At 40.9% G+C, this 14,288-nt stretch overlaps 2 protein-coding genes across 4 annotated transcripts; both read right to left on the bottom strand.

The window, feature by feature from the left end:
- Positions 1-2,522: 2,522 nt before the first annotated feature.
- Positions 2,523-6,432, bottom strand: slc25a17 (solute carrier family 25 member 17). The gene is made up of 9 exons (XM_053443213.1): positions 6,253-6,432; positions 5,787-5,847; positions 5,548-5,614; positions 5,187-5,338; positions 4,845-4,961; positions 4,594-4,742; positions 3,894-3,989; positions 3,328-3,413; positions 2,523-2,873 (listed from the first exon to the last, which is right to left on the bottom strand). Exons 1-9 carry the CDS (start codon positions 6,307-6,309, stop codon positions 2,720-2,722), a joined length of 939 nt encoding a protein of 312 aa, XP_053299188.1. The 5' UTR covers positions 6,310-6,432; the 3' UTR covers positions 2,523-2,719.
- Positions 6,433-6,945: 513 nt separating this feature from the next.
- rpusd1 (RNA pseudouridine synthase domain containing 1) lies at positions 6,946-10,139 on the bottom strand. 3 transcript variants are annotated; one of them, XM_053443295.1, is made up of 6 exons: positions 9,707-10,139; positions 8,965-9,242; positions 8,752-8,875; positions 8,510-8,612; positions 8,155-8,256; positions 6,946-7,925 (listed from the first exon to the last, which is right to left on the bottom strand). In XM_053443295.1, the coding sequence occupies exons 2-6, from the start codon at positions 9,207-9,209 to the stop codon at positions 7,510-7,512; spliced, it is 990 nt and encodes a 329-aa protein (XP_053299270.1). In that variant the 5' UTR covers positions 9,210-9,242; positions 9,707-10,139; the 3' UTR covers positions 6,946-7,509. The 3 variants fall into 3 exon arrangements, with proteins under 3 accessions (XP_053299270.1, XP_053299273.1, XP_053299271.1); XM_053443298.1 differs by having other exon boundaries at positions 10,044-10,134; XM_053443296.1 differs by having other exon boundaries at positions 10,019-10,133.
- Positions 10,140-14,288: the final 4,149 nt, after the last annotated feature.

Below are 14,288 nucleotides of genomic sequence, written 5' to 3'. Positions count from 1 at the left end.
AGCCCCGGGGCCTGTGTGTGTGTGTGTGATGTCTGGGGACACACACGCACACACTCGCCCGCACAACACTGTACAGCAGACCTGGGCATTGTACGGCCCCCGGGCCGCATCCGGCCCTTTGGCTGTCTGTGACCGGCCCGCGTGAGGTCAACGGAATATTAGGAATCACATGTAAATAAGTGAAATTCATGCAGAGAATACAACAACATTTCTTTTATTTTGAAGGTGCCTTTTTTTAACATTTACCTGACGTACATCCTGAATGCCGCCAGCGGATGATGTGTTGGCGAACGGAGTGGAAGAGATGTGAGTTAACTGTTAAAGTCCGCAAAAGTGTCAGCCCACGTTAAGAGAAGAAAGATAGAGTTTTTAACGAGACGTGGAGTGCTAAGTATTTATTTACTGAAGTCAAAGGGAAAGCCGTGTTCTTAGTTTGTGGAGAAAAGATCGCTGTTTTTAAGGATTGCAATTTGAACCGCCACTACGAGACAAAGCACGGAGAGACTAACGTAAGGAGAAGGATCGAGGACATCGGTCATGAAAAACCTGGAACAGTCATGGAATTGTTAAATGTTTATTTTCCAGTCCTGGAAAAGTGCTTGAAAAAAATCCCAAAAGTTTTGGAGAAGTCATGGAGATTTGTTATATTCATATTTTCATGTCGTTCATTTACGCTGAGTTTTAATTAATTCAAATGCTTTTAAAAGAAATACGCTCAAAATATAAGTAGGCATACTATCTCATACTAATGGAAATGTTCGGTGGGGAAGCAGGTGAGATAATGCACTACGCCAGGGAAGTGTAGATTTAACCATGCTTGGCTACAAATGGAAAAGTACATGCCATGTGTTACAATAGACGTCAATCAAACTATTGTCTCACTCATTTGTGTAATTCAAGGTTTACTTATATGCTTTGAAATTCTCATTGTTATCTTAAATACTAAATTTAGTCTCTTTTGCATGTATACAGTGAGATCTCACAAAATGTTTGGTCATGGAAAGTTGGTTTAAAGATATTGAAAGTCATGGAAAAGTCATGGAAATCCATGGGTTAAAAATGTGTATGAACCCTGTGTATTATACATCAGGAGGTGTTGTGTAAGTCAGTGCTAAAAATGAATCATTACTGATGTTGTAACTAAATTAGTTAACTTTATCAGGGCAGGAGCTGAATCACAGACAGTTTGTTGCACTTTTGGAGGAGCATGAGACTGAACATGGGGACATAGGCTACCACACAGCTGTCAGATGGCTCAGTCTGGACAAAGTGCTTAAAACAGTATGGGACCTGAGAGCAGAGATTCAAGAGTTTTGTGAAAAGAAAGGCAAGGACAGCCCAGAGCTCTCAGATGCAGACTGGATGGAAGATGAGGTAAATAGAGAGTTTAATTCTGCGTGGACAGATTAATTTGCTTTCACTGCCAACGATGCAACGATGCAGGTGTATGACAATTCACCATACATTGTCATACACCTGTATGCTTGATATGTGGCGAGGAATTAGCAAACAATAAGAAATGTCATGTTGAAAGACATTTCCAGAGCGAGCACACAGCATCTGCTGAAAAGTACCAAGCTGGAGATGAGCAAAAAAAGCAGAGTTCTGTGTTTCATTTAATTCAAAGTAGGCCTACACATGTATTATGTTCTCCTCTTCATAAGAGTTTGGTGTTTTCCTTTTTTATAACAGGTTAAAATACCAGTTAAACAGTTTTTTTATTGTCGTTCTATAATTCAATAAATGCAACAAACTATAGTTTTTATATATATTGTATAATTATATATATAACTTTATAACCTGTGTTATCAAATATTTGTTTGGCTCCAGGCAGATTTAATTTGGGGGAAGAGGGGGCAAAATGGCTCTTTCGATAGTAAAGGTTGACTACCCCTGGGTTAGTATGACACAAACACTAACTCACTCACTCACATGTCTCCCTTTCTCACACACACTCACACACACAAGTCTCCATTTCACACACACTTATTTAATCACTTTCTCTCTCTTTCTCTTTCTCTCTCTCTCTCACACACATACACACGCACATAGTCAAAATAGATTTTTTTTTTTTGGGGGGGGGGGGGCCTCAAAATTGTTCTTTGCCCAGGGCCTCCAATTAGCCAGAACCGCCCCTGAAAACAAGTGACACGATTGTGTCTGTGTTCACACACTCACTCACAATCTGAACTGACAGGAATAAAAACAACTCAAAATTAAAAACTTGTGGTGGTAAAACCTCTGACTGCACCACATGCACACAGACAACTAAAGAATGAAGAATACTGTAAAATGTCGAGTGATACAAAGCTGTAGGTTCTCATGTTACATTCAGTGACAGTGGAAATGAATTGATCCATAAATGACCACAGGCCAGTTCAGCAGGATCCAAACTCCAACTGAAAATTTGACAGATTTAATAAAACTTGAGCAGATATATTTGAGAAAAGATCCAGGTCCCAGGGAAATACATTAAAATACTGGCGCATTGAAGAAGCCCTTCACCTTCCTGTACACACATCTAAACTGTGTGTGAAGCCCCATCTACACGATGGACAGCACTTCTTATCTGATCATGACTCTGATAATAATCAGTAGTTTTTCCAGCGTCATGTGACCGATTTCCTCGACCTCACCATCACGGGGTCCATAAGTAGTGATTCATACATTTATACAACGCTCGAACGCAGTCGAGTGTCAGCGTCTGGGAAGCGTCGTGCTAGCGTTTCTTGTAGTTGTTGTGGCTCAGTCCCATGGCGCTGAAGGTGCAGCTGGTGATCTTCTCATACAGAAGGAACATGAGGGCAGCGGTCAGCACCGTCTGCAGCAGCTTGGCCTCCAGGCCTTTAAACAGACCCAACATGCCGTACTTCCTGCAGCAGAGAATCAGTGTCACTGTCACAGGACGTTGTCAGAAGGTCGTGAGGGCAAGTTGTACGTTGTATGTTCGGAGATGTGTTCTCTAACAGTGCTTCTCTCATTTAAGGTTGACAAAAATAGGTTAGTTGGTTCAATGTTTAACCTAATGTAACTGAAAATTAATGTTTCAACTTGTTTGTTATCAGCCTGATTATCTGAAACCAAACAGTCTTAGTCTGAATATGTGGACAAACAGGTTTGACCTGATTGTCTGAAGACATTTAAACAAGTGCGTTTCTACATTTGATGTTAAATTTCTTGCTTTTGAACAGCTAGAGGTTTTATAAGTCAAGTTTATGCTTCAACATTGCATTGTGAACTTGATAAAGGTCATATAGAGTAATAAATAAAAGCAATAATTTTGAAATCTGCATGTGTATGTGTTTGCTTGTGTGTTTTTGTACCCACCTGATTCTATTGACCAGTAGAAGCTTGATAGACCGTAAACTGGACAGGATTTTGGACTCGTCTGTTGACCTGCTGTATTGTCCAAACTGTGGTAAAAGAAAAAAGTATGAAAAACTGTAAAAGCTAAATAACTGTATTTTAAAAAATGGACAACGCATCCCCACATTTCCTGCTATCCAAAAATGAAGCCAAAATATCCCAGACACGAACGCTGCCATCTTGTGCATTTGGAGCCAGGAACATTTGTATGGAGTCAATCATGACGTTTCAGCCCATTTTCATATAATCAGATAAGTAAAGCCAAACTTACGTGAAAAATAAGCACTAGAACAAACATCAGCGTGATTAGAAAACCAACTAAAATAACAAAGACCTTTGAGAAAATGTATTTGATGACATTTTAGTTTGGTCCATGTCCCATCAACTAACATGGAGGAGCTACACTTCAGACAGTCACCAGATGACGATCGAGACCCTTTGGCTTCCCTGTTGGGGATCTGTCATGTCAACCAAGCTATAAACAGTCCATAACATGTACCCAGACATATATCACAAAGAGCACCTACCCTGAGGATGGACTGTATAGTCTGCAGTGGGTATGTAGCAGTGGTGGCCACAGCTTTGGCCACGGCGCCGATGAGGAAGACTTCAATGGACGACAGCTTGGGAAGGAAAAAGAAAACTCATTACATTTCTTGTTACAATTCTACGTAACATCGTCAGACGAACAGAGCTCAGACCAGCTGGTGCTCATCAGATTCTCCTCAGCTGATGTATTTATTCACAAATGCGGCTGTAGACAGTGAAAATGTAAAAATGTTATTGTCTCGTTATAATTGCTCCAACATTCCCTCTCACCTCTGTTTTTAATCCAAAGAGAAGGTCATGTGAGAATCACCATGTCGACGCATACCGAGCGTCTACTCATCCAGATAATGGGATGACCTGCAGTAACCTCTCTCTGCTTTTCCACAGGTGTATATGTGCAGTTTTACAGACATCTCTTTAATATGAACTGTATTATTATTATTCATTATTATAGGTTTACTTGTTTTCAGTGGATCATTTCCAGTATTTGTGCACTTAAATATATATGATAAGTTTTAAAAGCATTAAACTGTAAATATTTCCTCCTCCTTCCTGCATCTAGACTTTCTTGGCCACCATTCTTTCTTCTAGCCTGCTTCTCTAATTTAAATGCATTTCCTTCAGAGGTCTCTGTCCTCCTTCCCCTCTTTTGTCCCTTTCTGTCCGTGTCTCTCTCACCTCCCTGGGAACTCCTTTCTTCAGATGCCTCTTCAGCCCCTCATAAATCATGAACTGGATGGCAGGGTTCAGCACCAGCAGCAGGGATGGGAAGGTCCCGTTCCACAAAGCTCCAACACCCTCCTGGCGGACAATCTGCACAAACGCATCTGCAAAGAGCAAAACAAACGTATAATTAGATCATAATCATCATTTATTTGGTGAATAAATGTGAACACATTCTAAAGAACATATAGATGATGTCCATTTACCTAGAATGCCGGAGTAGTTGGTTGTCCGGATGTCTTCATTACGAAACTTGGAACCCTGAAGCTTCAGTCTGGTGTTGACCACCCACAGGGGTGTGGTGACGAGAACGTTTACAATACCTGAAACACCAGAAACACCAGAAACAGCTGTGGTTAATTTATTAATTTGTAAATCTTGTAAAATTGAGTAAACTCAGAATTAAATTCAGCATGACACAATTAGGACGGCTCACACTTATCTCTTGACACGATCACATTTGCAAGATGGATAATGGTCAAATAACCTCTGCGGAGGGTTGCTGTTTCTGAATGGTTTTCTGCTCGTACCTGCGAGGACCATCTCACCTGCAGTGATGCCCACGATTAAGTCGGTACTGGGTGCTGACGGTTTTCCCTTCAGTAATCTGGCCTTCAGGCTGTGGAAGCAGTAGAAGTAGACAAAGTTGGAGCAGCACAGGCTGCAGATGACGGGGAACCAGCCTCTGTAAGGAGCCAGACTGGAAAACCCAGGAACACATCTCAGACACCTTCTTAAACTCCACATAGGACATGTGTTCTTGTGTTGTGTGTCAGTTGAGTTGTGGGAAAACGATTTCAAAACAAGATGTTATTTGTTGGACATTAAAATATTCAAAATTTGTGTTGGCATTTGTAGTATTGAGTAGTATATAGAGTGTAAACAAAGACTGTGATTATTTCCACTCACAGTCCTTCTTCTTTGACAATTTCTGCCAGAATGGCTGGAGTTGATCTGGCCTTTCTGTTTTCATCCACTGAACACAAACAAACAAGTGGTTTTTGAGAAAATACAAAACAACAACAAAAGACTACATTTAAGATACAATGCAATAATCCTTTAATTGTCCCACTATGGGGAAATTTGCCATAATAACAGGATTGCACAGATAGAAAATGGGTCTTGCAGAGTTCTGATATCCTGCTCACCTTGCAGCCGCAGTCTGGCCGTGTCAAGTGGGAAGAATACTGTCATTGCAGTCACGCTTCCCTGGAACAGGAGACAGTCAATTGTGCAACACTCATATTTGTACATGTCATTTAGTTGCATATGAAATAAACACCAAATGTCATAGAAAAATCTCATAATTTAAAATAGATTCAAGTCTCTATAGCAGGAATCATGGACTAGAGCAGAAGATAGCGGGTCTTCTCTTGTCAGCATATGTCCCTCTTCAGTTCGGCATTGGTAGATTATACATAACAGCTGCTGATAACGAGTCAAAGGCTGATCTGTACGTTAGTATTTCAACACAGCATCTCACGCATCGTTTTCTAAATCATCAGAATTCGCAGTATTTTGAATGGAGTTTGGTTTTGCAGATTTAAAATAAAGCGTGTGCGCACTGACAGCTGCTGTTTGCACCGAACATGGGGAAAGTTGATGTAAACTCACCACAGCTCCAGACACAGCGTGAACCAGACTCTCGTAGGAGAAGACCTCAGCAGCCATGTTCACCTGGGTTAGTTAGATTTTAGTCTTTAAACTGTTTCCCTGACTCTTGACTCTGTCTCACTGCTGCTCTCCTCACTTCCTGGTGTCTGACTGAAGAGACGCGTGAGCCTGTAGCCACTGCTCCTGTTGGATTGTGGGTAATGTAGTTATCTTAACACCACGCTCTGTAAACACAGTCTAGTGTCCTCATACAAAATGAATGAAAACCATGTGGTGATCACACATTTTTGGTAAAAAAGGGAATCTTTTTTTTTTTTTTGATTTTTAGAATAAATAAATTGTAATTACAATGGAGCAGTAATTACTGAAAGAGAAAAGAAAGGTAGCTAGATGACAGACAACTGAAATATTCCTGAAAGCTTTAAGGTTGTAAGAAAACCACCCTGATGACAACATAACACAAAAGGTAACCTTCATACAGGACTAACACTACAAAGGGACAGTTGGGATCTGCAAGGTGTTGCCACTTTATGCTGTGTTGAGCAATAAAGTGGGTAGAAGTGTACATGTCGCCTCTTGTTCAATCTGTCACCATCTGGCAGTTAAACAAACCCTCGATGTTCCTTGGAAAATTCAGATATGACACTGAAACACCAGAGGTCCTGTTATTAAATGATGGAAAAGATACATGTATTTCTGGTCAGACATAGTTTATTAAAATGTTGAAGACAAAAAACTTATCACCGATTTTGGTTTAGTACATTTTTATTAACGCTTAGTTTGGAGAGATCAGTTTTTTTAACATTAACACAAAATGCTTTTTATTTTTAATAGTGTACTCGAAAGCTGTAACACAATAAAACATGACAAAGACAGAGAAAGGGGGTTGGAAACTAACATTTTGATTTTCACATGAATTTCTGTGAATCAGGGGCTCAGAACTTTGGTACATTGAGATGATCTGCTCAGCTTAATAAATCGACAGGAATAGGTTAATTGAAAACTATACATGTAAACTTGAGCAAGGCACTTATTTGTAAGGAGCTGGTCCATTCGTGGGCATATGTCAGTGGTTTGAATTGTTAAAAGAAGTTTACAGGTTCACACAAGTAATATTTCTAACCTAATGTTTACAGCTGGTTTGAGAGGGAATTAAGGTTAAAAAACAACACTGGTGTAGCTTCTACGTTCAACGTGGCCTTCATAAGTAAAAAGCTAAAATAAATTAAAATAAATAGCAACAAAAAAGACTTGTTATCAGTCTCCAGCCCATTCGCTCAACCACTCCTGACACTGCCTCCTCTGCTCCTCGCTCTCCTTCTCAGTCCTCTGTTCCTTACGACGTTTCCTTCTCCTCTCCTCCTCTTTTCTCGCGCTCTCCTTCTCCTCCTCTTTGGTCTTCCTGTCCTCCTCCAGCTTGCGCTCCAGCAGGGCCTCTACAGTGGCCTCCACTGTACGTAACGTGCGCTCCGGGAGCCACTTGGGATCCACCGCGGGGAGAAAGGGATCTCCGGCAGAGACCAGCAGGGGCTGAGGCTCCAGGGGAATGTGGAGGAGGTGGGCGTGCAGCATCATGCGGTACGGGGAGTCGTCTGCTCCTGAGCTGTAGGTGAAGTCACCAACGATGGGGTGGCCAATCGCGCTGCAGTGGACCCTTAACTGGTGGGTCCGGCCTGAGGGGGGGGGAAGTAGTGGTGCAGTGCCAAACAGGGAAGAAGAGCGTTGTCATGAAATACACATATCTCAAGATGAAATAATATAAATCACAATCAGTCACAGATGATAGACAACACAATACTGCTTCTTGTGTAAACTTGCTTTTGTGTCATTTGTTTCAGAATGAACATTGAGATGAATTGATATGTACAGTATATATGAAAGGAAACAAACGAGTGCTGTTACCAGTGAGCGGCTGCAGGAGCACCTTGGTCACAGGATCTCCATCATACAGCCCGTACTCCAGCACTGTCAGCCCGGTTTGGCATGGCTTTGGGTTTTCACAGCCTGACAAGAGAAGGAAAGACTGAGCATGAGCAGGAAAAATAAAGAAACACATATATGCAGTTATATTTACATTTGACAAGAGAGAAATATGAACGTATAAGTCAAGTTTGTGTCAGCCTGGTGTAGTTTAATAAATAGGGAATTAATCCGGTTCTATGAATCATTTCCAAATTTGCTACTGAGGAAAACCTCACACACACACACACACACACACACAGACACACACAGTGCTAACCAGGCCCAATGTATTTACCTTCTGTTCCCTCAATACACATCATGTGTGTTTTTCCCTCTGAGGAGTTTTTGCCGATGGAGAAGTCCAGAGTTTGAGTCTGTTCCTCCACGTAGCCCCGAACCTAAGAAGCAAAAATGTGTCAGTAATTTAAACTTTACTGAAACTTTATATCAAACATAAGAGAGTTTTATATGCATTTTGCTGCTTTGCAGACAATCAGGTGCATGTGTGTTTGAATTCTTATGGTTTGTAGTTCATACCAGGGCGAGGTAGGCTTTAGTGACAGTGCGGTCCTTGAAGCAGCGGTAGGCGCGGCCGGCTGCAGCTTTATTGAGGGCAACACAAAGAGCCCCACTGGTGGAGAAATCCAACTGATGACAGAACCTGGAGGGGAAAGAAGAAAGATGATGAGACTCTAATGCTCTATCAGCACATTGTCCACGAGCTGAGTGAGGTGGCAGTGTGATTCTGACCTGAATCCGTAGTAGGTGCTCGGGTCTGCCAGCTGAGGGAAGCGGTGCCGGAGTTGAGTCTGCACGGTGTGTTTCTCGTACCACATCTTGCTGTCGATGCGGATGTCCCAGTGCTTGTCCACCACAATGAAGTCATCGCTCTGGTAGAGCACACTCAGGCTCTCCTGGCTCTCCAGGCCCTCCTGGAGAGCCAGGCTCTCCTGGCTCTCCTGGCTCTCCAGGCTTGTTGGCTCTGTGGTCATCATGTGCAGCGATGGACTGACACAACACCTGTAGCCCTGTGGAGAGAATATGGATGACCATGTTATTCCTCTATGCATTTATTTAACTATTCACCTTCTCTGGTTAAAACACAGGCCCTGACTGAATCAGGCACAACATCTGGATCCGGCAATTACATTTGAGCTTACATGGGAAGTATGAGCGATACGTATTTAAACAAATTTTACTTGAAGTTTTAGAAGTATTTATCATTGTGAATAACCCATTACACAATGGCACATCATTTTGTGCAGTGTTTTATTCTATTACCATTTTATTACTATTATTATTATTATCAGCGTTTCTGCAGGTTTCAAGAAGTTACATTTAAGACCAATGTCAAGTACACCAGATGTAAAAGAAGAACAGAGTCCTAGAATATAATGTCAAGCTTCATGCAGATTAAAGTAAAATACTCCTATTTAACATGTAGTAGAATAGAAGCACAAATTAGAAATACTGCAATAAACAGAGAAAGCACCTCAAGTTAGTATTTCATAGTAACTATGAATGAAGAGAACATTGGAAAACTGTCCATGACGAACATAAACCAGCCCACACGCACATCAGTGTTTAAACTGGTTTTAAACTGATTGAATGTGTGGAACAGATTATTTTTTATCTTAACACTAATAAAGAGGTGATGTCTGCTCATCAGGGAGAAGCACAGACCCAACAACCTGCTGCTAGCTGCCTGTTAGCATGTTAGCTCCGCTGGCTTGCTAGCTGCTTCAAGCTAACAACGTCAGAAAACTAGATATTCCGCTGGTTATCAAAAAATCTGGATAATCACCACGGATTTAACAAACCGCAAATACCACGTGGGATGTTTCTGACGTAGCGAAAGTTTGCGGGAGTTTACGTGAAAACACAGATGTAAACAAACCCAGCAGTAGGCTTGCGCCTTCTTCTTCTTCTTTGCTTTTAATGGCGGAGGACAAACCAACGTGGAAGACGAACAGCGACATCTATCGTCTGTGTAACATCATTAAATACATGTGTAAATAGTTTACACTGTTTATAAGTCTTATTATTGCACTATCAAGGATGAATGTGCAGTATATACAGTCTATGAGTATAACACATATGATGAATGATGTAATAAATACAAATTCAGGTGATTATTATGAACCGTTTACTATGTAAATTTCAGTTATATTCATGTTTTTTGTCACAGTCAAATTTTGATGGACAGTGATACTTCAAGTACCAGTCAGTGTTTTTAGACAATCTAATTTTTATAATTAATTATTAATATGATTAGAAAAAATCAGCAAAATGTGTATTTTGACAGTAACATCATTAATCATTTGAACATTCCAGCATACACGGGGCTCTAAAGGTAGTTTACCCTCTGTGTTGTATCACCTTCCAGACTGGTTAGGTCTGGAGTGCAGGAACATGCAGACTCAGCTGCTCTGATCTGTCTGTGGTGCCACCGTGTGAAAACTGAACCACTGTGTCGCCTCTGAAGGCCTCTGAGATGTTGGTGTCTCATTAGTGCTCATGTTTTTCTATTTCTACAGCTGTCAGCAAAAGTCTGTCTACATAATGACAAACGGGAAATACTGTACATACTGTACTTGCTGACTAATTATGGCTATTTGGACTTTCACATAGATGCCCCTTATCACTATTAAAGTCTAATGTCTAATGTAAGTCTAATTAAAAAATACAAATCCTTTTCCTAATATAGTCACTGGGATTTTAGAAGCAGGGTCTTTTCTTTATAATCTTGTGATTTGTCAGCATCCGCATGTTCAGAGGGATCCTCTCTAACTACTACCTCAGACATTTTAATCATCTTCTGTGCTGTGGATCTAAATTTCCTCATTTCTCCAGGTCACACTGGATTATTATCAAAGTGCTGATTGTGTGGAACATACTGTGCTGAAACACACAGGTTGAATAAAGAGCAGGATCCTCCAGTGATCCCTGAACGCAGCCAGGTATCAATGTGTTCTCAGCTAAGAAGATTAAGAATTATTATATAATTGACTTTTCATAACCCAATCTGCCTCTCCTTGAGTGTGTGTGTGTGTGTGTGTGTGTGTGTGTGTGTGTGTGTGTGTGTGTGTGTGTCAGATGAATCACTGTGTCTCTATAGTTGTGTCTGAGGTTATTGTTGCGTAATATTTGAGAGAAAATAATCTCAAAGAGCTGAATGGCAGATTGGCATGTTTACCGCATGAACCATAACACACATCGCACACACACACACACACACACACACACACAAAGGCATTTGGCACTAAGCAGTTTTTCATCACAAACATTTCCGTCAGATGACAGAGGATCAAGAGGAAAGAGCCTCAAGCTCTCAGATATTAGAAACAGTTATGATGATCACTTTCAATAACAAGCGTTTATTGTTGCTTATGATACAAAACTTGCTTTTCTTTGAACTGTAAATATCATCACATCAGATTATGCATACGAGGGAAGCAGAGGAATAGTTTTCCGTTTTTCTTGAATGAAGACTTACCTGGATGTTGCATTACCGTGGAATTAACCGACTCCAGGCTAACTCCCTGCTTTTTGCTCTCTGGATCTTTCCCGGAACTGTAACTCTTGGATTGAGTCTGGAACGAGACGACCAGAACACCAGACTGCTTTGTTGTGTTCCCTTCATCTGGATCCAGTACAGCAGAGTGAAATATGCCTTATTTAAGGAATGATAACACCTTAATTGATTTAAAATTGATAATCCTGATTATCTAAGCCTCGGTCCTTGGATTCATTTGTGTATTTTGTCAATCACTTAGACTTAGAGTTCTCTAGCCCCTCACACCTGCATCAGTCTTGTGACTTTCAGTGCATCATGCAGAACACGTCGTTTCTGCAGGCTCGCTGTGAGGAGCCCATCATGACAACAGACTGGGGCCTGCCTCTGCTGCTGGCTCTGCTGCTGCTGGCTCTGCTCTACGCCTTCCTCTATCTGCCGGCCACAGCCCAGCAAGCCCTGCTGGAGCAGGCGCTCCGCAGCAACAACACCACCGCCGCAGTACCCACGGCCTCAGAGGACGACTGACCCACACGTGAGGACAGATGAAGGATGGAGAAGAGCTGTCGGTTGATGGACAAGCAGACATGTGACTGTGAACCAGTCCCTGAGCAGGTGATGTGGATAAACCTGCTCTCAAGTGTGAGTTTTTTCACCAGTGGGAGAAAAGGATCATGAAACAGATTGTTTTTGGTCAAAAATATTCTGATATTAACCTGATTAATAGTCTTAATAAGACGCTGCCCGACCTTAGTGGCATAATGTAGACATGGTTATGTCTTAATCACATAATAACATCCTAATGAAGTTTTCACAGCATTTTGTGACATTGCCATGTACGGCAGGTATTTCTTACAGTAGTTATAAACAGACTATGATCTGTAACATGTTGACATGAATATGATTAGAATATTCAACTAACGTAAACATCATAATACAAATAATGTCAGAATAAGGTCAATATCTTTGGTGTCAATAATAACTCTGGCAGAGGAGATGTTAAGCATTAGTATTTCTATGTTTCCTGTATATGTCTTGGAAAAGGATTTAGAACTTAACCTACATGTACATTTCTTTATTGTAACCTTTGATTTAATCCACATGTAGAATGGATTTTAACATGTTGCCATGTTCACATTTTAACACCATATCAATAATGTGAGAAAACAGACAATAAAATGACAGATTTCTTTTCTGTCCTGTGAGTTTCTTCTTATCTTAATCCTCCTCGTCCTTTGAGAAGCATGAGGCATCGACGATCTGCCTCCACCTACAGGCCTGTCCTGGGCTACGTGTTGGGCCTCTCATGTCAGACCCGTCTCTTTGAGCTCGGCCATCATTGTTTACCACCATATTGTTTTGGACCGACCTTTTTTGCGGGTTTGGGTGTCCATCTTGGAGCGATGTCTGGTTCTATGTCTGATCTCTAGCACCACACTCTGGCTCTTAGTCGTCATGCAAAGTTCCTCATTTGAGAGGAGATGTGGCATGTGAGGCAGAAGCAGGATCTTCTTCATGTCACTTTTCACTACGTGTTCTGTGTGAGTTACACGCTGGACATTCACAGGTTTAATTTAAGTTGCTATGTTGATTATTGGAACAAAGACATCAACAAATACTCCAAAGGAGACACGTCACTGGTTGTTTGAATTGCCTTTATTAAAAGATACAGGATGCTCGATTTGACACCAATATTTGACTATGCAGCACTTGACTGTTGCAGCCTGGGTCGGGGGTGAGGGGGGATAACACACAGACTGGTGCTGCTATCTGTACCTTTAAAATGTCCCATGTAAATACTGAATCTGCAGTATCTGGCAACAAGTGAGCTCTGGATACTGCATCAGCATCTTTTTTTTCTTTCTTTTTAAACCACATTAAAGTTTTTACAGTTAAGTTGTTAAAAAAAAGGAAGAGAGAGAGAATCCGGTTACACCATGCAACACCCAACAAGCCAACATCTACAGTTAGTTTTAGATCACAACAGTTTCAAATGGTAGTTCAATGATCAATATGTTCAGCAACAATGATAATATCATATCCAAAGACTTGACACATTAATGATATTTTTATTTTATATTTTAAGGGGGGATTCCGTTTGTCTCTTCTCTGACAGTACGTCACTGTTCTCCAGCCACCATCTTAGAGTGTTTCCTTGAAATGTATATTTTTATTCACATCTTGAGTCCTCGGAACAGGAAAGGGGCGAAGTTTGTTTATTTTCACTGTGTGAATAGTATCAAATACTAAAGGACATACATGCATCTCTTTCTACAATATACACAGTTTAGATTCCGTCTTTCATTGGTCTGCTCTTTCGAAAAGCTCCACAAAGAAAACTGCTGCTTTACAAGCAAACAAAGCTCCTAAAAAGGTTTGGTAAAATAATCGAAGTGAGGTGAGTTAATTTTTCTTTTCATCCCAGTGTATTAATTGTTTGTAAAGACATGTTCTGATCGTTTAATGGGTCATTTTAGCGAAGGACTCTAAAATATTCCTTTATATGTTGTATCAAACCTGAAATTGAGGATTTATAATGATGTAAAATATATGACTGCAA

The sequence above is a fragment of the Pleuronectes platessa genome, chromosome 16 (genome assembly GCF_947347685.1).
Source record: "Pleuronectes platessa chromosome 16, fPlePla1.1, whole genome shotgun sequence".
NCBI classification, from domain to species: domain Eukaryota; kingdom Metazoa; phylum Chordata; class Actinopteri; order Pleuronectiformes; family Pleuronectidae; genus Pleuronectes; species Pleuronectes platessa.
Note: the sequence above shows the minus strand (reverse complement) of the source record. Positions and strands in the feature narration are given on the sequence as shown.